Below are 23,929 nucleotides of genomic sequence, written 5' to 3'. Positions count from 1 at the left end.
GGCGGTTACCAAGTAAAGCATCTGAAATTTCCAAGAAATTACCCAGAAATTACCCACAAATTTCATTATGTGATATTTTTCATGCATACTTACAGTGAACTTTGGGCGTAATTTATGAGAAAATTCAAATATGTTTCTTAATTCAGAGTGGCAGCGTGTGGCTGATGCTATGACTGCTGCTGCCTCACAAACTCTGACACTAGCCAAGATTAACTCAAAAACAAGTATCAAGCTCAAGCTCAAATATGAGCCAAAAAGGGGCAGAGGCACAGGCCGTGTGAGTGTGTGTATTTGTGCCACAAGTAGGGGAAAGACACCTTGCTCTTTAGATGAGGAACTGACTGATTATCAGTCATATAATATTTTGTTTGCAGGCCACAGAGACCCTCACCCTGTGTGAGCCATGATGAGATGGGTCGAGCCCGCGAGAGGCTGCCCAATGCTGCATTCCCTTCATGTGCAGCTGCCCCAGTGGAACCACCACCAGGCCATCAGCCCTAACAACCTTTGGCAAAGCCTGAGGGACACAGTCTTCCCCTTGTGAAAAAGAGCTAAACGGTCTCTTAGTGCCTGCTCTCTTTCTCCAGTCAGCCTCACTCTGGTCTGAGCTGAGTCTATAAACAGGCCAATAAAAGAGATGGCCTGTGAGGGGATAAAAAAGACTTTCTGTGCTTATTGTGAAACTCAAGTTCACCAAGTGCTCTGTGAGTAACTTTGTGTGATCTGACACCACCTGGTGGGAGGACACCACTATAGTGGTCCCACTGCTACCTTGGAGTATTTCACAAATACCCCTGGGCTCAAAGACAGACCAGAAGGGAGGACTACATATACGTAGCTCATCCCTTCGATGGCAAGATACTTCCTGTGTGGAGGGTATATTGGGATGTGAAAATAAGGGTACTTCAGGTGAACCAATGGTCTGGGTGCAGAAAACGCAGCAGTGATACGTGGGTCAACATCCCAAATTTGTATTTCCTGATTTCCTGAATCACTCTGACTGTGTTCAGGAGAGACTGCGGTTGTTGGTCTTTTCTGGCAGCTTCGCCTACAGCTTGTGACTGAAGCACTCCCCTAAATTGAGGATGTGTTGAGGATGTTGAGCTTATGCAGTCTGACCAGCCCTCTAGGAGGAGGAATGCAGTAACGTCTGGTCATCACTGCACATGGGGGTCACTCTGTCTGGGAAATGATTGACCCCATTGTTTTTTAATAAGAAGAGCTGACAAAATATGTTAGTAATAGAAATAAAGAAATATATTTTCAGAAATACTGGCCCTTGTAGAACTTGAATGATGAAGTGGCCTTATATGCAGTGACAGTACCTGTGGCATGAACAGTTTCACCTAAATCATGATAAAATACAGCAATTTTCAATTCTGGCCAATAGATGGTGCACTTATTTCAGTTTTAGGGCACCCTTCTTATTGATAAGTGTGAAATGCAGCTGCTGGTTGAAGATGCTTCTGAAAATGCCATCTCAAAATTGTTGAAAGCAGGCAGAGCATTGTGGACTAACAAAATAAACCCTCAGTTTGGCATGTGGGTGAATAGATAATGACTGAATTTTCATTTTTGGGTGAACTATCCCTTTTACAATGATCTATCAAAAGTTCAGCAAATCAAAGATTCCCTTCTGGACATGAGCAGGAGGAGTTTCTATGGTTAGAGTGACGCTCTCACTTTGAAACTTCCTGCGGGTTGGATCTTCTCAAAGTGTGAGTGAGCTTCTCTCACTCTTTCTGTCAGGCTCACCACATCGAGATTATGAATTATGAAATTGTTTGTTATGAAAAATTGCAGGGATCAAGTCAAAACTGTGTGACGACCCTGTTCAGTCTGCCTGCCTGTGTCTCACTGTGCTCTCTCTTGCAATTACTGGGAGTTGGCTGGTGGGCGGGGCTGAGAGAGAGTGCCTGCTGGCACCTGCCCTTGTGGGTTGGGCCTGCAGAGGTTATAAAGGACCACCCTTTTTGGTCACACTCTCTCTCTCAGCTGGGCCTGCTGCAGCCTCTTCAGCCTGTTTCTTTGTTTGGTTTGTTGCACCCTACAACACACTTTACACCATGCTTACACCCATCCATACACTACTAACATGACTGATAACTTTCCTACAAACACATCCCATAAGTTATTTACTTTGTTTATTTGATTTGAGTTAAATAAATCAACTTTCATAGTTGTATCTGTGTGTGGCCTCCCTTTTTGTTGCTGGCCTTGAGCCAGTTGGTAACAACTGCCCAAGTCAAACTGCCACCTGGAGTTGACTGTGCCAATGTCTGAGATTTTGCTTTGAGTGGTACATTAATTTATTTTAGATGTTTTAGGTTTCACTCTGTGTGGGTGGGGAAAAACTGTACCAAACAACTAAAACCTGTCCAGAGATCTCAACTTAACTTTGTTGGGGTGGTGATCTACTCTAAAAACTGAACTGAACCACTAAAACACGAAAAGTCACTCTTTCTGTCAGGCTCACCACATCGAGATGTTAAAAAAATATATGTAAACAGTTTAAGTTCTTCTCTCCTGATTTCGGGCTCAGTGTGTTCATTTACGGAGTTCTAGGAGGCCATAAAAATATAAATCTGTAAAACAATGAGAAAAGAAATGTGGAAATCAAAATACTTGGTTTGATCTCGTAAATATTTAAATAGTTTGAACTATTTAACTGACACCACTGTTAGAACAAAAACAAAGAAGTTTAGTTGTTTACTGTATTAACTAGTGTGTCTATTGAACAATGGCAATTGTTTTGCTTTTTCATTATTTTTGTACAAATAAGAAACTTCATAACTTAAAGCTTCTCCATGAAACTTTTCTACTTTGTTACCCCTGGTGTGTGTGTGTGTGTGTGTGTGTGTGTGTGTGTGTGCAGGGGGTGGAGGTGGGGGTGTTCAGTTAGTTACTGAAGGCCCTGACTGAAACCACACGCTTCACTGTTGCATCTACTTCATGCTTCAGTTTATCACAAACATTCAAGATAGACACATTTGGACGCGGCTTTCACTGGACAGGAAGGATAAACTGTAATCTGTACAGTAACTAGTAACTAAAACTGTAGTGGAAATAAAAGTATAATATTTGCCTCTGAGATGGAACAGAAGTATAAATTTGCATGAAATGGAAATATTCAAGTAAAGTACAAGTGCCTTGAATTTGTCTTCAAGTACAGAACTTGAGTAAATATAGTTACATTCCACCACTGATAATGTCAGTCTTCAACACACCTGTTGATTTTCAGAACAAACTCTGTAGAAAAATTCATCAAAACAAGTTTGATGTGAACATTCACATGAGGGTTTCTGTCGTCACTGAACAACAATCTAGTTTGGTTTCACATTCTTGCAAGGCATGTTGAGGTCTGACCACGTTTTTCTCACTTCCGTAGAGGAGGACCTGTAGACTGACACCTATTCTAACTTAAATTACTGAAGACTCTTTAGATGAAGAGGTCAAACCATCAGACACTGGTGTAGGGAACTCATTCATATTGTGGAATCTAAAGGTAAATCTTGTTACATTTATTTTTTTCTTATGTGTAGAGATGAAGAGAACTGCAGTCATAGAAATTAATTTGCATGCATATTTATACAAGATTAAAAAAAAACAGTTGAGACAACTCAAGATTTCAACATATAATCTTTAGTTGACATAATTTTCTTCTTTAGATAATCCCAAATCTTAAAAAAAAGGACTTCAAAACCGAATCATACTTTTCATTATTTGAGTGTCTGAAAATTAAAAAGTTATAAATTGAAAATATTAGAATATTAACCATTAATCACTTTCACTTTAATAAGTTGTAAATTTATTTAAAGGAGAGAAGTAAATTATAACAACAGAAGATTAGTAGTTGGTAAAACTTTTTCCAAAACTTAGAGTTTGAGTTGAGCTCAAAACTCTGAACTCTAAACTAAATCTATTGCAGTAAGTTTCCTTGAAAGTTTGAGTTTTCTCAAATTTTCCATGTTTACAGTGACGTATGACTTTTGGTTTGATATAATTGTTGGTATACTATACTGTAACTATACTGTATTTGTGTGAACTTGTACTCAATGACACTTGAATGACATCAGTGAACAATGTTTGGTAGATTTTATAAAACTTGCTCCCTTTCTATAAACAGATCTCTCAAACAACAGGTTTCACTCTGAAGAATGGAAGATTTCAGCATCGACAACTTCACACTGTATGAATACAGCAACTATGGCGACTATACCGACTATCATGACAGCATGTACGACAGCGTCAGCTACTCTCTATTCATCCAGTTTGTGGCGACATGTGTAATCACGTGTATCACCTTTCCTTTGACCCTCGTGGCCATCTACGCTCTTTGTAGTCTGGTATGTACATTAAGTCTAAAATTTATTCATTCACTGTCTGTCTGTCTGTCTGTCTGTCAAGGATCTAGATCTGGATTTTCTTGACGAAGTGTTAATGTTAAGAATATAGTTTATTATTAATCGTGTTAATAATAATAAAATGCTAAGTGACAGGCAGGCTGTAAAGTGGGTATATGTCATACTCCAATGTGTAAGTGCATCAAGAGCAGAATTAGTGAAAGGACAACGCATTTTAAAGCTGATTTAATCCTAAACTCTGAACATAACTTCCTCCAGAGCAGGTTAGATGTGTTGTGGTAATCTATCCAGGTTAAAAAAAGAACCACCTTCATGGTTTCGGTGACCTGGTGGCTCAGTTGGTGGAGAGCTTGCTCCCACTTGCAGCCCTTTGTTGCATGTGCCCCACTTTCTCCACCTCTTCTGTCATGTGTTCAGCATAAAAGCCCACCACACATATGTATGCACACACACACACACACACACACACATATATATATATATACACATATATATATATATATACATATATATATATATATACACATATATATATATATATATATACATATATATATATATATATATATATATATATATATATATATATATATATAGTATATATATATATATATATATATATATATATATATATATATATATATATATATATATATATATATATATATATATATATATATATATGTATATATATATATGAACAGTACCAGTCAAAAGTTTGGACACACTTTCTCATTCAATGGTTTTCTTTATTTTTTATTACTTTCTACATTATAGATTCATACTGAACACATCAAAACTATGAAGAAACACATGGAATTATGTAGTAAATAAAAAAGTGTTAAACAAACCAGACTGTGTTTTATGTTTTAGATTCTTCAGCCACCTTTTGCTTTGATGTCATCTTTGCACACTCTTGGCAGTCTCTCAATCAGCTTCATGAGGTAGTCACCTGGAACGGTTTTCCAACAGTCTTCAAGGAGTTCCCAGAGGTGCTGAGCACTTGTTGGCTGTTTTGCCTTCACGCTGCAGTCCAACTCATCCCAAACCATTTGGGTTTCGGTTAGGTGATTGTGGAGGCCAGATCATCTGACACAGCACTCCGTCACTCTCCTTCTTGGTCAAATAACCCTTACATAGCCTGGAAGTGTGTTTGGACACACACACATACATATATGTAAGAAAACTCTGGCTTTAAGGTCGTCATATCTCACTAACCCATTAATTTCACTTCATTGTATCTGTATCTGTATCATGTGTATATGTTTAACAGAGCACATGTGTTTGGGCCACGATGTGTTGTTTCTTGGTCTGAAAGTGATATTTGTTCAGGACATGTTTACAGCTGTTTGTTTACTTTTACCAATGTTTTCCTGCAGGTAAGAAATGATCATGTTGGTCCGATCTTCGTCATCAACCTTCTCATTTCCAACCTCATCTGGCTCTGCTGCTTGATACTTCTGGTGGCACAACCTGATATTTGGTTTGTTTCTGTAATTGTGCATCTCATTTACCACTGGAGTCTGGTGGCCAGTGTTTGCTTCATGGTTTGCGTCGCCCTGGAAAGGTATCTGCATATTTGTCTGTCCAGTAGCTCTATCCATATCTGAGCATTACATTACTATATCATAACAAAGCTCCTCATTATATCTTGTATTACAGGTATTTGATCATCGCCTACCCACTGTTGAACAGCTCCAGACGCAACATCAAGAACTCTGTGGTGGTCTATGTCGTTGTCTGGATCCTGGCTCTTGTCTTTGTTCTCATTTTATATTTCCAGGTTGATGTTCACTACCAAGAAAACATCTTTGGTGTCTTTTTCCTCCTTCCCTTCCCACTGTTCATATTCTTCTTGGGTGGGACCCTCAAAGCCCTGTCTGCCAGCCGTGTCCCCTCTGATGAAAAACAACGAATTGTGGGAACTTTGGTTCTGTTGCTGTTTATTTACATGCTGCTGTTCCTGCCCTTCACCATTTCTTTCTTGGCAGAAGAATCCATAAATAACGATACCCTCTGGATCCTGTTTGAAATGTTTCTTAGGCTGAGTCCTCTTGCAGACTTGACTCTGTATGTTTTCATGAAGAAAGGGACCATAGACAAGCTTTTGTCCTCTGTGTGTTGTTGCAGAATGGACAGCAGTGATATCAGCAGTTCACCAGTATGAATGATGGCAACATTTACACAGTCAGCATCATGTAGGAGAGGAAGGAGATAAAAAAGAAGAAGAGATGTAGATAAACAGGAAGGACAGGGAGAAGATAACCTGCCATCTACTGACATGATGTCTAATGAAACAGCACTGAGGGAGCAGTGGTTGCTGGGAAATAATTTGGTAAGGTTCAGGTTCAGTGTGATGGCTTCAACAAATATAAATAAAATAATAAAAATAAAATATAATGTTATGTTTTTAGTTGTAAGTTAGCTGTAAGCCTATTATCATTATTGTTTAATCACAAAAGTCTGTCTTTCATTTTTAAAGATACTACAGGGAACTTTCATATTTTGTTGATTTTGGTGACCCCTGTGGACAAAAGCGGGAGTGTTTTCACTGTTGTAACCAAAAAATAACATCCAAAATAAAACTTTTAACTTCTACTCACTGCAACTTCTTGTAATGTTTTGAAAATGTGTAAAAAAAAAAAAAAAAAGCTTTAAATTTGTTTTTAACACAGGGAAAGCAAAGTTTTTAGGACTTCTTTTCTGTCATGGTGTCTCAAACAGTGTTTATCCAAAAACTTTGGTTGTTTTACTTTTTCATTATTTTTGTACGAATAAGAAACTTTTTAATTTTACTTAAGGCTACTCCAAGAACTTTTCTATGTTGTTGATTTCAGAGGCCCCTGTGGACAAAAGCAGTAGTATTTCCACTGTCATAACCACAAAATATAATGTCAAAAATAAATTGAACTGAATAAAAATCTCCTCCTCCTTTTTTAACTAACTGGCCAAGTCACAACATACCTCTCACTGTAAGTTGTGCCTGGGGAAATGTGAACACAGACTCAGTTTATCTGATTGAAGGAGAATCAGTCCTGGTGGCAGACTGAAAAAAATAACCACATAGGAAAGTACAACCTCACAGACAGCCTTGTTTGCTTATAAAGGTCATATAGAGACATCAGTAAAAAACTGAAACTGTTTCATAACCAGTTAAAAACGTCCTGTAGTAGCTTTAACACAAGTTTTATTTTGTTGGTGTTTCAGTGATCGACATGCTGGATTTGCTTACAGCATATTATTTACTGTAACTTTTGCCTGGGAAAATATGAACAGACTCAGTTTATCTGATTGGTTCCAGTGGCAACAACTGTCTTGATGGTGTTTATGCAGTAGTGGCTGATTTGGTTCTATCAGCACACATATGACCACTTTGTGCATGTGTGTGTGTGTGTGTGTGTGTGTGTGTGTGTGTGTGTGTGTGTGTGTGTGTGTGTGTGTGTTTGTGTGTGTGTGTGTGTGTGTGTGTGTGTGGTTGGGGGGTGTGGGTGTTCAGTTAGTTACTGAAGGCCCTGACTGAAACCACACGCTACACTACTGCATCTACTTCATGCTTCAGTTTATCACAGACACATTTGGACACGGCTTTCACTGGACAGGAAGGATAAACTGTAATCTGTACAGTAACTAGTAACTAAAGCTGTCAGACAAATGTAGTGGAAATAAAGGTACAATATTTGCCTCTGAGATGGAACAGAAGTATAAATCTGCATGAAATGGAAATACTCAAGTAAAGTACAAGTGCCTTGAATTTGTCTTCAAGTACAGAACTTGAGTAAATATAGTTACATTCCACCACTGATAATGTCAGTCTTCAACACACCTGTTGATTTTCAGAACAAACTCTGTAGAAAAATTCATCAAAACAAGTTTGATGTGAACATTCGCATGAGGGTCTCTGTGGTCACTGAACAACAATCTGACTTGGTTTCACATTCTTGCAATGCATGTTGAGGTCTGACCACGTTTTTCTCACTTCCGTAGAGGAGGACCTGTAGACTGACACCTATTATAACTTAAATTACTGAAGACTCTTTAGATGAAGAGGTCAAACCATCAGACACTGGTGTAGGGAACTCATTCATATTGTGGAATCTAAAGGTAAATCTTGTTACATTTATTTTTTTCTTATGTGTAGCGATGAAGAGAACTGCAGTCATAGAAATTAATTTGCACGCATATTTATACAAGATTTAAAAAAAACAGTTGAGACAACTCAAGATTTCAACATATAATCTTTAGTTGACATAATTTTCTTCTTTAGATAATCCCAAATCTAAAAAAAAATACTTCAAAACTGAATCATATTTGTCATTATTTGAGTGTCTGAAAATTGAAACAGTTTTAAGTTGAAAATATTAGAATATTAACCATTAATCACTTTCACTTTAATAAGACAAAATTCTCTGAAATATGATTTTTTTGGGAGGTTTCTCAAACTAAAAGATTCAAATTTATGTAAAGGAGAGAAGTAAATTAGAACAGAAGATTAGTAGTTGGTAAAACTTTTTCCAAAACTTAGAGTCTGAGTTGAGCTCAAAACTCTGAACTCTAAACTAAATCTATTGCAGTAAGTTTCCTTGAAAGTTTGAGTTTTCTCAAATTTTCCATGTTTACAGTGACGTATGACTTTTGGTTTGATATAATTGTTGGTATACTATACTGTAACTATACTGTATTTGTGTGAACTTGTACTTAATGACACTTTAATGACATCAGTGAACAGTGTTTGGTAGAGTTTATAAAACTTGCTCCCTTTCTGTAAACAGATCTCTCAAACAACAGGTTTCACTCTGAAGAATGGAAGATTACAGCATCGACTATCATGACAGCATGTACAACAGCGTCAGCTACTCTCTCTTAATCCAGTTTGTGGCAACATGTATAATCACGTGTATCACCTTTCCTTTGACGCTCGTGGCGATCTACGCTCTTTGTAGTCTGGTATGTACATTAAGTCTAAAATTTATTCATTCACTGTCTGTCTGTCTGTCTGTCTGTCTGTCTGTCTGTCTGTCAGTCAAGGATCTTGATCTGGATTGTCTTGACGAAGTGTTAATGTTAAGAATATAGTTTATTATTAATCGTGTTAATAATAATAAAATGCTAAGTGACAGGCAGGCTGTAAAGTGGGTATATGTCATACTCCAATGTGTAAGTGCATCAAGAGCAGAATTAGTGAAAGGACAACGCATTTTAAAGCTGATTTAATCCTAAACTCTGAACATAACTTCCTCCAGAGCAGGTTAGATGTGTTGTGGTAATCTATCCAGGTTAAAAAAAGAACCACCTTCATGGTTTCGGTGACCTGGTGGCTCAGTTGGCTGAGAGTTTGCTGCCACTTGCAGCCCTTTGTTGCATGTGCCCCACTTTCTCCACCTCTTCTGTCATGTGTTCAGCATAAAAGCCCACCACACATATGCACACACACACACACACACACACACGCACACACGTACATATATATATATATATATATATATATATATATATGAACAGTACCAGTCAAAAGTTTGGACACACCTTCTCATTCAACGGTTTTGTTTATTTTTTATTACTTTCTACATTATAGATTCATACTGAAGACATCAAAACTATGAAGGAACACATGGAAACAGTACAGTTGCTGTTGAGGTGTGTCTTCTACTTGAACTCTGTGAAGCATTTATGTCAGCTCTAATCTGAGGTGCTGTTAATTTGCAGTTTCTGAGGCTGGTAACTCTGATGAACTCTTGGTCTTCCTTTCTTGGGGCAGCCCTCATGACAGCCAGTTTCATCATAGCGTTTGATGGTTTTTGCAACTGCACTTGAGAATACATTCAAAGTTCTTGAAATCTTCTGGATTGACTGACCTTCATGTCTTAAAGTAATGATGGACTGTTGTTAGGGTTGTCACAAGAACCGATACTTCCGATACCAATTCGATACCAACACAAAAAAAATAATTCGATACTTGCTTTTTTCTGGTACCGTCAGAACCGAATATACTACTTCTCCTTCGGTGAGCCGTGTCGATTCTTGGCAGAACTGACGGGTACACTACGTTACACTACGGCAGCCACTTGGTTATGGTGCCACATGTACACTGTTTCTGCCTGCGTCTTACACCCTGCCAGGGGTGGAAAGTAACAAATTACATTTACTCATGTTACTGTAATTGAGTACTTTTTATGAGTAATTTGTAATTTTCTAAGTAGTTTTTGAAATATGTAATTTTTACTTTTACTCGAGTACATTTTGACCCAAGTATTTTACTTCGCTACATTTGAAGAAACGTTAGCATGAGATTTGGCGGGGGGGGGTTGTAGTACGGATCACGGACGTTGGGGGACAGTGGGCGGGGGATTCTTAGTAGAAAATCTCTATTTAATTTAAGGATTTAATAATTTAATGAATTTAATGCCTAGCTAACTGCAGCAATCCTACAGTAGGCCTATTAAATTCTGCATTTTTTTAATATAACAGTGACAGTACAACACATTTTTTTCATAAGGATGAGATTGTTCTAGCTTAATAAATGTTCTAGTTCTTAAATAGTATTTTCTAAATATGAGTGTGCCTACAAATACATAACTACTCTGTACCCTCTTATATTGTGTGTATTCACAGAGAAAGCAGGAGGTTCATGTTACTGAGCTCAGCTGAGCTTTTACAAGTGTGGATTTGTACTTTAATATGCCTCGAAGTTGATTAAAACAACTTGTGCTGGATTTGATTCATGACTCATCCTTTTTTTTTGCATTAAATAACTGAAAGTAACTAAGTAACTTTTACTCAAATTACATTTTAAATGAAGTACTTTTGTACTTTTACTTGAGTAAATTTTTAGATGGGTACTTTTACTTTGAGTAGGATTTAAGCAAAGTAAAGATACTTTTACTCAATTACAATTTTTCAGTACTTTTTCCACCTCTGCACCCTGCTATTATGTGCTGGACCGTCTCAGGAGTGTCTTTGCACAGCCTGCACCTAGGGTCCTGTCTGGTGTGGTAAACCCCTGCCTCTATTGATCTTGTACTAAGTGCCTGCTCTTGTGCTGCCATGATTAGTGCTTCTGTGCTGTCTTTCAATCCAGCCACTAGTAGGATTTCTTGACATCAGCCACTTCTTCTATCTGACGGTGGTACATGCCGTGTAGGGGCTTGTCCCTCCATGATGGTTCATCCTCCTCCTCTGCATTAATGGGTTTCTGCTGCCTGAAGTGTTCACTTAGTATATCATGTTTGGGGGCCATCTTCCTGATATATTAGTGGATCTTGGTCGTTTCATCCTGGATAGTGGCTCAGACGATCACACTTTTCTAACCCGAATGACATTCCGATGTCACTGCTGTAGATCCTGGTGATGTGGATCAGTGAGTCGATGTCTGGTTCATTCCTGGCATACAGTTTGATGTTGCTCATGTAGAGGAGGCAGCTGATGGTTGCCCTGCTTTGGAACCGGTATCCATAGCCACTCTTTCAGATGATCTGATGATGATTCAAGCCTATGCAGATCAGCAGGGGGGGCAGTGTGTCACCTTGGTATATGCCACACTTGATGGTAACTTGAGCAACTGGCTTTGAATTGGCCTCCAGAGTTGTTTTCCACAGTCCCAGGGATAGTTCATAGTGCTGCATTCACATCTTCTAGCGGACTTTCAGTGGCAAATAAAGAGTACAATAGAATGAACAAAAAGTATACCTCTTGAAGTAAAGTGCTACATTTAGCTGTTCCTGCTCAGGTTCATGCCATAAGAAAATCCTAAATAAAACAGAAAAATAAAAACATATGTGCTGTGCATATATGCTGCCTCTCAAATGTCTCCACCTTGTATTTAAAGCCAGTTTTGACCTTTTGAGGTTGCTGTAGCTGATCAGTGTGGAGTGTTGAAGCCAGAGTAATAGACTGAGTTAAAGTCAGCAGATATTAGTTTGTTTAGTTTGTTTATTTCATTCCATATATTCAAGTTTCATTCCATATATTCAGTCTTTCATTCTATATATTCAGAGGTCATCATATCTCACTAACCCATTAACTTCACTTCGTTGTATCTGTATCTGTATCATGTGTATATGTTTAACAGAGCACATGTCTTTGGGCCACGATGTGTTGTATCTGTGTCTGAAAGTGTAAAGTGTTTACAGCTGCTTGTTTACTTTTACCAATGTTTTCCTGCAGGTAAGAAATGATCATGTTGGTCCGATCTTCGTCATCAACCTTCTCATTTCCAACCTCATCTGGCTCTGCTGCGTGATACTTCTGATGCCACAATCTGTGATTTGGTTTGTTCCTGTAATTGTGCATCTCATTTACAACTGGAGTCTGGTGGCCAACGTTTGCTTCATGGTGTGCGTCGCCCTGGAAAGGTATCTACATGTTTGTCTATCCAGTAGTTCTCTCTATGCCTGACCATTACATTACTATATAATAATAATAAAGCTCCTCATAGATTATATCTTGTATTACAGGTATTTGATCATCGCCTACCCACTGTTGAACAGTTCAAGACAGAACATCAAGATCTCTGTAGGGGTCTATGTCGTTGTCTGGATCCTGGCTCTTGTCTTTGTTCTAATTTTATATTTCCGGGTTGATATTCAGCACCATTTAACCATCTTTGGTGTCTTCTTCCTCCTTCCCTTCCCACTGTTCATATTCTTCTTGGGTGGGACCCTCAAAGCCCTGTCTGCCAGTCATGTCCCCTCTGATGAAAGACAACGAATTGTGGGAATTCTGGTTCTGTTGCTGTTTATTTACATGCTGCTGTTCCTGCCCATCACCATTTATCACCTGACAGCAGAATCCATAAATAACAACACCCTCGGGATCCTGTTTGAAATGTTTCTTAGGCTGAGTCCTCTTGCAGACTTGACTCTGTATGTTTTCATGAAGAAAGGGACCACAGACAAGCTTTTGTCCTCTGTGTGTTGTTGCAGAATGGACAGCAGTGATATCAGCAGTTCACCAGTATGAACGATGGCAACATTTACACAGTCAGCATCATGTAGGAGAGGAAGGAGATAAAAAAGAAGAAGAGATTTAGATAAACAGGAAGGACAGGGAGAAGATAACCTGCCATCTACTGACATGATGTCTAATGAAACAGCACTGAGGGAGCAGTGGTTGCTGGGAAATAATTTGGTAACCTGGTTCAGGTTCAGTGTGATGGCTTCAACAAATATAAATAAAATATTAAAAATAAAATATATTGGGTTTTTTAGCTGTAAGTTAGCTGTAAGCCTAATATCATTATTGTTTAATCACAAAACAAACCAGATTATTTTTTTTATTTTTAAAGATACAAACTTTCATCTTTTGCTGATTTTGGAGACTCCTGTGGACAAAAGTATGAATGATTTCATTGTCATAACCATAAAATAACATCTAAAATAACATTATCTAAATAAAGATAATCTAACTTCTACTTACTGCAACTTCGCCTTGAAAAATGTAATGTATTATATACTCCTTGCAGTAGCTTTAAATTTATGTTTAACACAGGAAACGCAAAGTCTTCAGGACATCTTATCTGTTATCTCTCATAAACATTTCAACTTAGTTGTTTACTTTTTTCTGTATTAGCTATTGTGGGTCTATTGAAAAATTGCACTTGTTTTGCTTTTTCATTATTTTTGTGCAAGTAAGAAGCTTCTTAACTTTTCTTAAAGCTACTCCAAGAAACTTTTCTATTTTGTTGCCCCTGTGGAAAAACGTGAACACAGACTCAGTTTATCTGATTTAAGTTGGCTCCAGTGGCAGAGTTTAGTGGCAGAGTTCAGTGGCAGAGTTTAGGAAAATATAATCTTCTCATAGATGGTCTTGTTTGCTTTTATAGGTCATATGAAGGCATCAGTAATAAGTGGAGACTGTTTCATAACCAGTTAAAAACTTCCTGTAGTAGCTTTAACATAAGTTTTATTTGGACATTTATAAATGTATATGAGATTGTTTTCTGGAAATTAAATTAAAAATCTGTTTCTCAACAAAAATGTGAATGTCTGTCTTTGACTAACTCTCTCAATTAAAACCTGACAAACAAAGGTTCAATCAAATCTCTGCTGGTTGAGAAAGTCCTGTTGTCCATATGAACATAAACACCAGTGAACCATCTTTCAGTTTAGTTTTTTCTTTCCAAATGTTTGGTCATCACACTTGTGCCGGTAACTGGTGAACACTGTTATATTAATGTGGACGAATGTTTTTGTGCCATTTGTTGTGTGTGTGTGCAATCTGGTTGCTGAGTGACATGAATGAAGATCTGATGGTGATGCTGCAATGGCTGCTATAAAACACTGTGGTGTGTGTCTGTGCTGTGGCTTTTAAAGATCAACGGTCTTGATGGTGTTTATGCAGTAGTGGCTGATTTGGCTCTATCAGCACACATATGACCACTTTATGCGTGTGTGTGTGTGTGTGTGTGTGTGTGTGTGTGTGTGTGTGTGTGTGTGTGTGGTTGGGGGGTGTGGGTGTTCAGTTAGTTACTGAAGGCCCTGACTGAAACCACACGCTACACTACTGCATCTACTTCATGCTTCAGTTTATCACAAATATTCAAGATAGACACATTTGGACGCGGCTTTCACTGGACAGGAAGGGGATGCAAAACTGTAATCTGTACAGTAACTGGTAACTAAAGCTGTCAGACAAATGTAGTGGAAATAAAAGTACAATATTTGCCTCTGAGATGGAACAGAAGTATAAATCTGCATGAAATGGAAATACTCAAGTAAAGTACAAGTGCCTTGAATTTGTCTTCAAGTACAGAACTTGAGTAAATATAGTTACATTCCACCACTGATAATGTCAGTCTTCAACACACCTGTTGATTTTCAGAACAAACTCTGTAGAAAAAGTCATCAAAACATGAACAAGTTTGATGTGAACATTCATATAAGAGTTTCTATGGTTATTAAACAACACGCTGGCACTACTTTTTTCTCACTTCCGTAGAGGAAGATGTGCAGATTATCAGTCACCTTCTGAATATTATAACTTCATTTCCTGAAGACTCTTTAGATGAAGAGGTCAAACCATCAGACACTGGTTTAAGGAACTCAGTCATCTTGTGGCTTTTAAAGGTAAATTTTGTGACATTTCTTTTTTTCTGTGTAGAAATGAAGAGAACTGCAGTCATAGAAATGAATATGCATACATATTTATACAAGATAAAAAACAGTTGAGAAAACTCAAGATTTCAACTCACTACAATAGATTTTTGAGTTTTGAACCTCAACTCTAACAAGTTTTAAAATAAACTAAATAAACTTTTACCAACCTATAATCTTTAGTTCACATAGAAACTAAAACAAAAATATTTAGAAGATTGGTCACAGTGAATCATATTTGTCATTATTTGGGTGCTTGAAAATTAAATAGATTTAAATTGAAAATATTGGAATATTAACCATTAATCAGTTTCATGTCAATAGGGCTCCAATTGTTTTGAAATATAATTTTTTGGGATGTTTCTCAAACAAAAAGATTCAAGTTTACCTGAAGAAGAGAAGTAAAATATCACAACAGAAGATTAGTGGTTGTTAAAACTTTTTTCTTGGGCTCAAAACTCTGAACTCTAAACTAAATCTATTGCAGTAAGTTTCCTTGAAAGTTTGAGTTTTCTCAACTTTTCCATTTTTACAGTGACATGTAATTGAAAAGACGTCATTTTGTGATTTGATATAATTGTTGGTATACTGTACTGTAAGTTGTACTTTGAGCTTTAATGACATCAGTGATTTTATAAAACTTGCTCCCTTTCTGTAAACAGATCTCTCAAACAACAGGTTTCATTCTGAAGAATGGAAGATTTCAGCATCGACAGCTTCACATTGTATGATTACAGGAAGTATGTCGACTCTATCAACTATCATGGCAGAATGTATGTCGACTCTATCAACTATAATGGCAGCAACTATGACGACTATCATGACAGCATGTACTACAACAACATCATCATTCGATTCATCCCGTTTGTGGCGACATGTGTAATCATGTGTATCGCCCTTCCTTTCACGCTCTTGGCCATCTGCAATCTTTGTCGTCTGGTATGTACATTAAGTCTAAGATTTATTCATTCACTATCTGTCTGTCTGTCTGCCTGTCTGTCTGTCTGTCTGTCTGTCTGTCTGGGCTTGACAAAGCGTCAATGTTATGACTATAGTTTGTTATCAATAATGTTAATAAAATTCTAACTGACAGGCAGGCTGTAATGCAGGTATATATCACACTACAATGTGTAAGTGCATCAGGAACAGAATTAGTGAAAGAGCAACACATTTTAAAGCTGATTTAAACTGAAACTTCACTTCATTGTACTCTCTTGTGTATCTGTTCAATAGAGCACATGTGTTTGGGCCACAATGTTTCATATCTGTGTCTGAAAAACTGCTGCAAAATCTGCAGTAAATGTTGTCCCTAGTCTTATTACTGCAGTGATTGGCCAGTGTGTCAGATCTGATATTTTATATATACACACAGATGACTCTGACTGCAGTTCAGAACAAAATGTGATATTTGTTCAGGACATGTTTACAGCTGCTTGTTTACTTTTACGAATGTTTTTCTGCAGGTAAGAAATGATCATGTTGGTCCGATCTATGTCATCAACCTTCTCATTTCCAACCTCATCCGGCTCTGCTGCCTGATAGTTCTGATGGCACGATCTGTGATTTGGTCTGTTTCTCTAATTGTACTTTTTATTTACCACTGGAGTCTGATGACCAACGTTTGCTTCATGGTGTGCGTCGCCCTGGAAAGGTTTCTACATGTTTTTCTGTCCAGTAGCTCTTTCCATGTCTAACCATTACATTACTATATAATAATAACAAAGCTCCTCATAGATTATATCTTGTATTACAGGTATTTGATCATCGCCTACCCACTGTTGAACAGCTCCAGACGAAACATCAAGAACTCTGTGGTGGTTTGTGTCGTTGTCTGGATCCTGGCTCTTCTCTTTCTCCTGATTTTATATTTCCAGGTTGATATTTACTACCACAGAACCATCTTTAGCGTCTTCCTCCTCCTTCCCTTCCCACTGTTCATGTTCTTCCTGGGTGGGACCCTCAAAGCCCTGTCTGCCAGCCGTGTCCCCTCTGATGAAAAACAACGAATTGTGGGAATTCTGGTTCTGTTGTTGTTTATTTACATGCTGCTGTTCCTGCCCATCACCATTTATCACCTGACAGCAAGAACCATAAATAACGATACCCTCTGGATCCTGTCTGTCATGTTTCTTAGGCTGAGTCCTCTTGCAGACTTGACTCTGTATGTTTTCATGAAGAAAGGGACCATAGACAAGTTTTTGTCCTCTGTGTGTTGTTGCAGAATGGACAGCAGTGATATCAGCAGTTCACCAGTATGAACGATGGCAACATTTACACAGTCAGCATCATGTAGGAGAGGAAGGAGATAAAAAAGAAGAAGAGATGTAGATAAACAGGGAGGACAGAGAGAAGATAACCTGCCATCTACTGACATGATGTCTAATGAAACAGCACTGAGGGAGCAGTGGTTGCTGGGAAATAATTTGGTAACCTGGTTCAGTGTGATGGCTTCAACAAATATAAATAAAATAATAAAAATAAAACATGTAGTTTTTTTTTTAAGCTGTAAGTTAGCTGTAAGCCTGTTATCATTATTGTTTAATCACAAAAGAAACCAGATTATTTTTTATATTTAAAGGTATTACAAGGAACCTTCATGTTTTGTTGATTTTGGAGACCCCTGTGGACAAAAGTGGGAATGTTTTCACTGTCATAACCATAAAATAACATCTGAAATAACATTATCTAAATAAAAATCATCTAACTTATACTCACTGCAACTTTGTTTTGGAAAATGTAAACATAGGCTTATTTCATCTGATTCACAGAGGTTCCAATGACAGACATTAAGAATAATTATATAGAAACAGATGATTTTCTTGCAGGTGGTCTCGTTAACAGACGTCAATCATATAGAGGCATCAGTGTTAAAATGAGACTGTTTCATAATTCGTTGAAACTCCTTGTAGTAGCTTTAAATTCATGTTTAACACAGAAAAGCAAAGTCTTTAGTCTTCTTATCTTTTATCTCTCATAAACATTTTAATTAATTGTTTATTTTTTTCCCATATTAACTATTGTATATCTATCCAAAAACTTTGGTTGTTTTACTTTTTCATTATTTTTGTACGAATAAGAAACTTTTTAATTTTACTTAAGGCTACTCCAAGAACTTTTCTATGTTGTTGATTTCAGAGGCCCCTGTGGACAAAAGCAGTAGTATTTCCACTGTCATAACCACAAAATATAATGTCAAAAATTAATTGAACTGAATAAAAATCTCCTCCTCCTTCTTTTTTAACTAACTGGCCAACTTACAACATACTTCTCACTGTAAGTTGTGCCTGGGGAAATGTGAACACAGACTCAGTTTATCTGATTGAAGGAGAATCAGTCCTGGTGGCAGACTGAAAAAAATAACCACATAGGAAAGTACAACCTCGCAGACGGCCTTGTTTGCTTATATAGGTCATATAGAGACATCAGTAAAAAACTGAAACTGTTTCATAACCAGTTAAGAACTTCCTGTAGTAGCTTTAACACAAGTTTTATTTTACTGGTGTTCCAGTGATCGACATGCTGGATTTCCTTACAGCATATTATTCACTGTAACTTTTGCCTGGGAAAATATGAACAGACTCAGTTTATCTGATTGGTTCCAGTGGCAGAGTTTAGGAAAATATAATCTTCTCATAGATGGTCTTGTTTGCATTTATAGGTCATATGAAGGCATCAGTAATAAGTTGAGACTGTTTCATAACCAGTTAAAAACTCCCTGTAGTAGCTTTAACATAAGTTTTATTTGGACATTTATAAATGTATATGAGATTGTTGTCTGGAAATTCAATTAAAAACCTGTTTCTTAACAAAAATGTGAATGTCTGTCTTTGACTAACTCTCTCAATCAAAACCTGACAAACAAAGGTTCAATCAAATCTCTGCTGGTTGAGAAAGTCCTGTTGTCCATATGAACATAAACACCAGTGAACCATCTTTCAGTTTAGTTTTTTCTTTCCAAATGTTTGGTCATCACACTTGTGCCGGTAACTGGTGAACACTGTTATATTAATGTGGACGAATGTTTTTGTGCCATTTGTTGTGTGTGTGTGCAATCTGGTTGCTGAGTGACATGAATGAAGATCTGATGGTGATGCTGCAATGGCTGCTATAAAACACTGTGGTGTGTGTCTGTGCTGTGGCTTTTAAAGATCGACTGTCTTGATGGTGTTTATGCAGTAGTGACTGATTTGGCTCTATCAGCGCACATATGACCACTTTATGCGTGTGTGTGTGTGTGTGTGTGTGTGTGTGGGTGGGTGGGTGGGTGGGTGGATGTCTGTGTGTGTCTGTGTGTGTGTGGTTGGGGGGTGGGGTGTTCAGTTAGTTACTTAAGGCCCTGACTGAAACCACACGCTACACTACTGCATCTACTTCATGCTTCAGTTTATCACAAACATTCAAGATAGACACATTTGGACGCGGCTTTCACTGGACAGGAAGGGGATGCAAAACTGTAATCTGTACAGTAACTAAAGCTGTCAGACAAATGTAGTGGAAATAAAAGTATAATATTTGTCTAGTATAAATCTGCATGAAATGGAAACACTCAAGTAAAGTTCAAGTGCCTTGAATTTGTCTTCAAGTACAGAACTTGAGTAAATATAGTTACATTCCACCACTGATAATGTCAGTCTTCAACACACCTGTTGATTTTCAGAACAAACTCTGTAGAAAAATTCATCAAAACAACAAGTTTGATGTGAACATTCATATAAGGGTTTCTGTCGTCACTGAACAACAATCTGGTTTGGTTTCACTTTCTTGGAAGGCATGTTCAGATCTGACCATGTTTTTCTCACTTCTATAGAAGAGGATGTGCAGATTATCAGGCACTTCCTGACTGTTATTACTTCATTCACTGAAAACTCTTTAGATGAAGAGGAAAAAACATCAGACACTGGTTTAAGGAACTCATTCTGCCTGCAGCTTTTAAAGGTAAATCTTGTGACATTTCTTTTTTTGCAGAGATTAAGAGAACTGCAGTCATAGAAATGAATATGCATACATATTTATACAAGGTAACAGCTGAAACAACTTAAGGTTTCAACTTACTGCAATAGATTTGAATTTTGAGCTTCAACTCAAACAAGTTTTTGTTACAATCCACACGAGGAACCCAAATGCAACCACAGACTCAAAAACTGAGTGAAAAAGGGATTTATTAAAGGTGCGTGAGGCAGCAAGGGGGGGGGGGATCCGGGGGTAGGAGGCTGAGGGGGGCTGGCGGATGGCAAGGGGGCTGACAGAGTTGGAAGGGTTAGTCCAGCAGAAAACTTGGCTGGCTGGCTGGCTGGCAGGCAGGCAGTGAGTGATCCTGAAGCAGCAGAGAAACAGGGTAAGTATACACGAAAACTATTAGCAAACATAAGGTGAATCTCAATTCAGGAGATAGGCCTGGAGTGTGACTACCGTTACAGAGACACAACGATCTGGCGAGGACTAGAGAGGAGAGCTGGTGTTAAGTATTGCAGGGTTGATTGCTGGGTGGAAGACAGGTGAGCAGCAGGGCACAGGTGAGACAAATGAATGCCATCAGGGAACCAGGAGGGTGAGGGAGTTGCCACGCCCGCAGCACAGACACAGACGGGGGGAGGGGGGAAAACAGGACAAGGAAAAAACAAACCTGTGACACGGCCTGGGCCGTGACAGTTTTAAAATAAAATAAATCAACTTTTTCCAGCCAGTGATTTTTAGTTGACAGAGAAACTAAAAGAAAAAAAATCAAAAAATTGGTCACAGTGAATCATGTTTGTTATTTTTGAGGTGCCTGAAAATTAAATGGTTTTAAATAAAAAAAAAAAAAATAGAATAGTAACCATTATTCAGTTTTGTTTGAAATATGATTTTTTGGGAGGTTTCTAAATGTAAAAGATTCAAAGAAGATTAGTAGTTGTTGAAAGTTTTTCAAAACTTAGAGTTTGAGTTGAGCTCTAAACTAAATCTACTGCAGTAAGTTTCCTTGAAAGTTTGAGTTTTCTCAAATTTTCCATGTTTACAGTGACAGTAACTGAAAAGACAAAAGTTTTTGGTTTGATATAATTGTTGGTATACTATACTGTAAGTATACTGTGTTTGTGTGAACTTGTACTCAATGACACTTTAATGACATCAGTGAACAATGTTTGGTAGATTTTATAAAATTTGCTCCCTTTCTGTAAACAGATCTCTCAAACAACAGGTTTCACTCTGAAGAATGGAAGATTTCAGCATCGACAACTTCACACTGTATAATTGCAGCAACTATGACGACTATATTGACTATCATGACAGCACGTACTACAGCGTCAGTAACTCTCGATTCATCCAGTTTGTGGCAACATGTATAATCATTTGTGTCAGTCTTCCTTTGACGCTCTTGGCCATCTGCAGTCTTTATCGCCTGGTATGTACATTAAGTCTAAGATTTATAATTTACTGTCTGTCAGTCTGTCTGTCTGTCTGTCTGTCTGTCTGTCTGTCTGTCTGTCAGTCAAGGATCTTGATCTGGATTGTCTTGACGAAGTGTTAATGTTAAGAATATAGTTTATTATTAATTGTGTTAATAATAATAAAATGCTAAGTGACAGGCAGGCTGGATTTTAAAGCTGATTTAATCCAAAACTCTGAACATAACATACACACACTTATATGTATATGTATATATATAAGTACTATTACATTGCTAAAATATTACTCAATTACAAGTAAAAGTACTAGTGTTAGAAAAATACTTACAAAGTATTTGCCAAAAAAACTACTCAGAGTATTAGTTATTTTTAAATGATGATGTTACTATCATCTCTCCAGACCAGGGCTCTAAATTTTCTGTTTTGTTTTACCAATAGTTAAAATACTGACAATCAAATAATATTAAATAATTGATTTGATATAAAACAAGTGTTTTTTTCAGTCATTTTGATTGGCTGTTTTTTTTTTTGTATTTTTTTCTCTCATTTCAAGTTTTTATTTCCTTATTCAGCAAATGTCTCCAGCAGACAAAACAAAGCTAGATGAGGTACAGTTACTGTCACGACTATTGATTAAATATCCATGAATACATTTTTTTGGTTAAATTCTTAATTAAAAATCAATTAAAGATCAGTCATTAACATACTTTTTTTTTTGTTTTGTTTTGTTTTTTGTCCATATGTCCTGGTTTTCATTGGCTTTTTTGCTATCAAATCAATTTATTGGCGACAAAAATACAGATAAAATGTCTGGATATTAATTCAAATTGTATTCAGTACTCAACTATGATTTTAAAAGTAACCAAGTAGATTACATGGCATAATGAATACTTAAGTACAAGTAAAAGTACAGACTTGAAAATCTGCTCATAAAAGTACAATTACCCCCAAAAACTACTAAATTACAGTAATTTGAGTATTTGCAATTAATTACTTCCACCCCTGTATATATACATATATATATATATATATATATGACTTGTTTACTTTTACCAACGTTTCTTTGCAGGTAAGAAATGATCATGTTGGTCCGATCTTCGTCATCAACCTTCTCATTTCCAACCTCATCTGGCTCTGCTGCCCCATTGTTCTGATTTGGTTTGTTTCTGTAATTGTGCATTTTTTTTACAACTGGAGTCTGGTGGCCAGTGTTTGCTTCATGGTGTGCGTCGCCCTGGAAAGGTATCTACATGTTTTTCTGTCCAGTAGCTCTTTCCATGTCTGACCATTACATTACTATATAATAATAATAAAGCTCCTCATAGATTATATCTTGTATTACAGGTATTTGATCATCGCCTGCCCACTGTTGAACAGTTCCAGACGAAACATCAAGAACTCTGTGGTGGTTTGTGTCGTTGTCTGGATCCTGGCTCTTCTCTTTCTCCTGATTTTATATTTCCAGGTTGATATTTACTACCACAGAACCATCTTTAGCGTCTTCCTCCTCCTTCCCTTCCCACTGTTCATATTCTTCCTGGGTGGGACCCTCAAAGCCCTGTCTGCCAGCCGTGTCCCCTCTGATGAAAAACAACGAATTGTGGGAATTTTGGTTCTGTTGTTGTTTATTTACATGCTGCTGTTCCTGCCCATCACCATTTGTCTCCTGACAGCAAGAACCATAAATAACATCACCCTCTGGATCCTGTCTGTTATGTTTCTTAGGCTGAGTCCTCTTGCAGACTTGACTCTGTATGTTTTCATGAAGAAAGGGACCATAGACAAGTTTTTGTCCTCTGTGTGTCGTTGCAGAATGGACAGCAGTGATATCAGCAGTTCACCAGTATGAATGATGGCAACATTTACACAGTCAGCATCATGTAGGAGAGGAAAGAGGTAAAAAAGAAGAAGAGATGTAGATAAACAGGGAGGACAGAGAGAAGATAACCTGCCATCAATGATATATTTTCAGCTGTAAGTTAGCTTAATCAATTAAAAACAAACCAGATTATTTTTTATTTTTAAAGATATTACAAGGAACTTTCATATTTTGTTGATTTTGGAGACTCCTGTGGACAAAAGTGGGAATGTT

At 37.4% G+C, this 23,929-nt stretch overlaps 3 protein-coding genes across 3 annotated transcripts; all 3 read left to right on the top strand.

The window, feature by feature from the left end:
• The first annotated feature begins 4,157 nt into the window (after positions 1-4,157).
• LOC146322136 (G-protein coupled receptor 4-like) lies at positions 4,158-7,219 on the top strand. The gene is made up of 3 exons (XM_084725778.1): positions 4,158-4,346; positions 5,744-5,931; positions 6,027-7,219. The coding sequence occupies exons 1-3, from the start codon at positions 4,158-4,160 to the stop codon at positions 6,529-6,531; spliced, it is 882 nt and encodes a 293-aa protein (XP_084581904.1). The 3' UTR covers positions 6,532-7,219.
• An 8,925-nt stretch (positions 7,220-16,144) lies between these two features.
• LOC146322135 (uncharacterized) lies at positions 16,145-17,880 on the top strand. The gene is made up of 2 exons (XM_084727683.1): positions 16,145-16,390; positions 17,158-17,880. Exons 1-2 carry the CDS (start codon positions 16,145-16,147, stop codon positions 17,707-17,709), a joined length of 798 nt encoding a protein of 265 aa, XP_084583809.1. The 3' UTR covers positions 17,710-17,880.
• A 3,764-nt stretch (positions 17,881-21,644) lies between these two features.
• Positions 21,645-23,721, top strand: LOC146322134 (uncharacterized). Its single transcript, XM_084727682.1, has 3 exons — positions 21,645-21,833; positions 22,907-23,079; positions 23,182-23,721. Exons 1-3 carry the CDS (start codon positions 21,645-21,647, stop codon positions 23,684-23,686), a joined length of 867 nt encoding a protein of 288 aa, XP_084583808.1. The 3' UTR covers positions 23,687-23,721.
• The last annotated feature ends 208 nt before the right edge of the window (positions 23,722-23,929 follow it).

The sequence above is a fragment of the Lutjanus erythropterus genome, chromosome 9 (genome assembly GCF_056507025.1).
Source record: "Lutjanus erythropterus isolate fLutEry1 chromosome 9, fLutEry1.hap2, whole genome shotgun sequence".
Classification (NCBI taxonomy): Eukaryota; Metazoa; Chordata; class Actinopteri; order Lutjaniformes; family Lutjanidae; genus Lutjanus; species Lutjanus erythropterus.
The sequence above is the reverse complement of the archived record's forward strand: the minus strand, read 5'-3'. Positions and strand labels throughout refer to the sequence as shown.

What these genes read in the sequence shown, in the direction of transcription:
- LOC146322135 (XM_084727683.1), top strand. Translation starts at nt 16,145, where the DNA reads ATGGAAGATTTCAGCATCGACAGCTTCACATTGTATGATTACAGGAAG. An exon ending in TCTGCAATCTTTGTCGTCTG is followed by an intron (nt 16,391 to 17,157) that starts GTATGTACATTA and finishes CCATTACATTAC; the next exon opens with TATATAATAATAACAAAGCT.
- LOC146322134 (XM_084727682.1), top strand. Translation starts at nt 21,645, where the DNA reads ATGGAAGATTTCAGCATCGACAACTTCACACTGTATAATTGCAGCAAC. An exon ending in TCTGCAGTCTTTATCGCCTG is followed by an intron (nt 21,834 to 22,906) that starts GTATGTACATTA and finishes GTTTCTTTGCAG; the next exon opens with GTAAGAAATGATCATGTTGG. An exon ending in GTGTGCGTCGCCCTGGAAAG is followed by an intron (nt 23,080 to 23,181) that starts GTATCTACATGT and finishes CTTGTATTACAG; the next exon opens with GTATTTGATCATCGCCTGCC.
- LOC146322136 (XM_084725778.1), top strand. Translation starts at nt 4,158, where the DNA reads ATGGAAGATTTCAGCATCGACAACTTCACACTGTATGAATACAGCAAC. An exon ending in TCTACGCTCTTTGTAGTCTG is followed by an intron (nt 4,347 to 5,743) that starts GTATGTACATTA and finishes GTTTTCCTGCAG; the next exon opens with GTAAGAAATGATCATGTTGG. An exon ending in GTTTGCGTCGCCCTGGAAAG is followed by an intron (nt 5,932 to 6,026) that starts GTATCTGCATAT and finishes CTTGTATTACAG; the next exon opens with GTATTTGATCATCGCCTACC.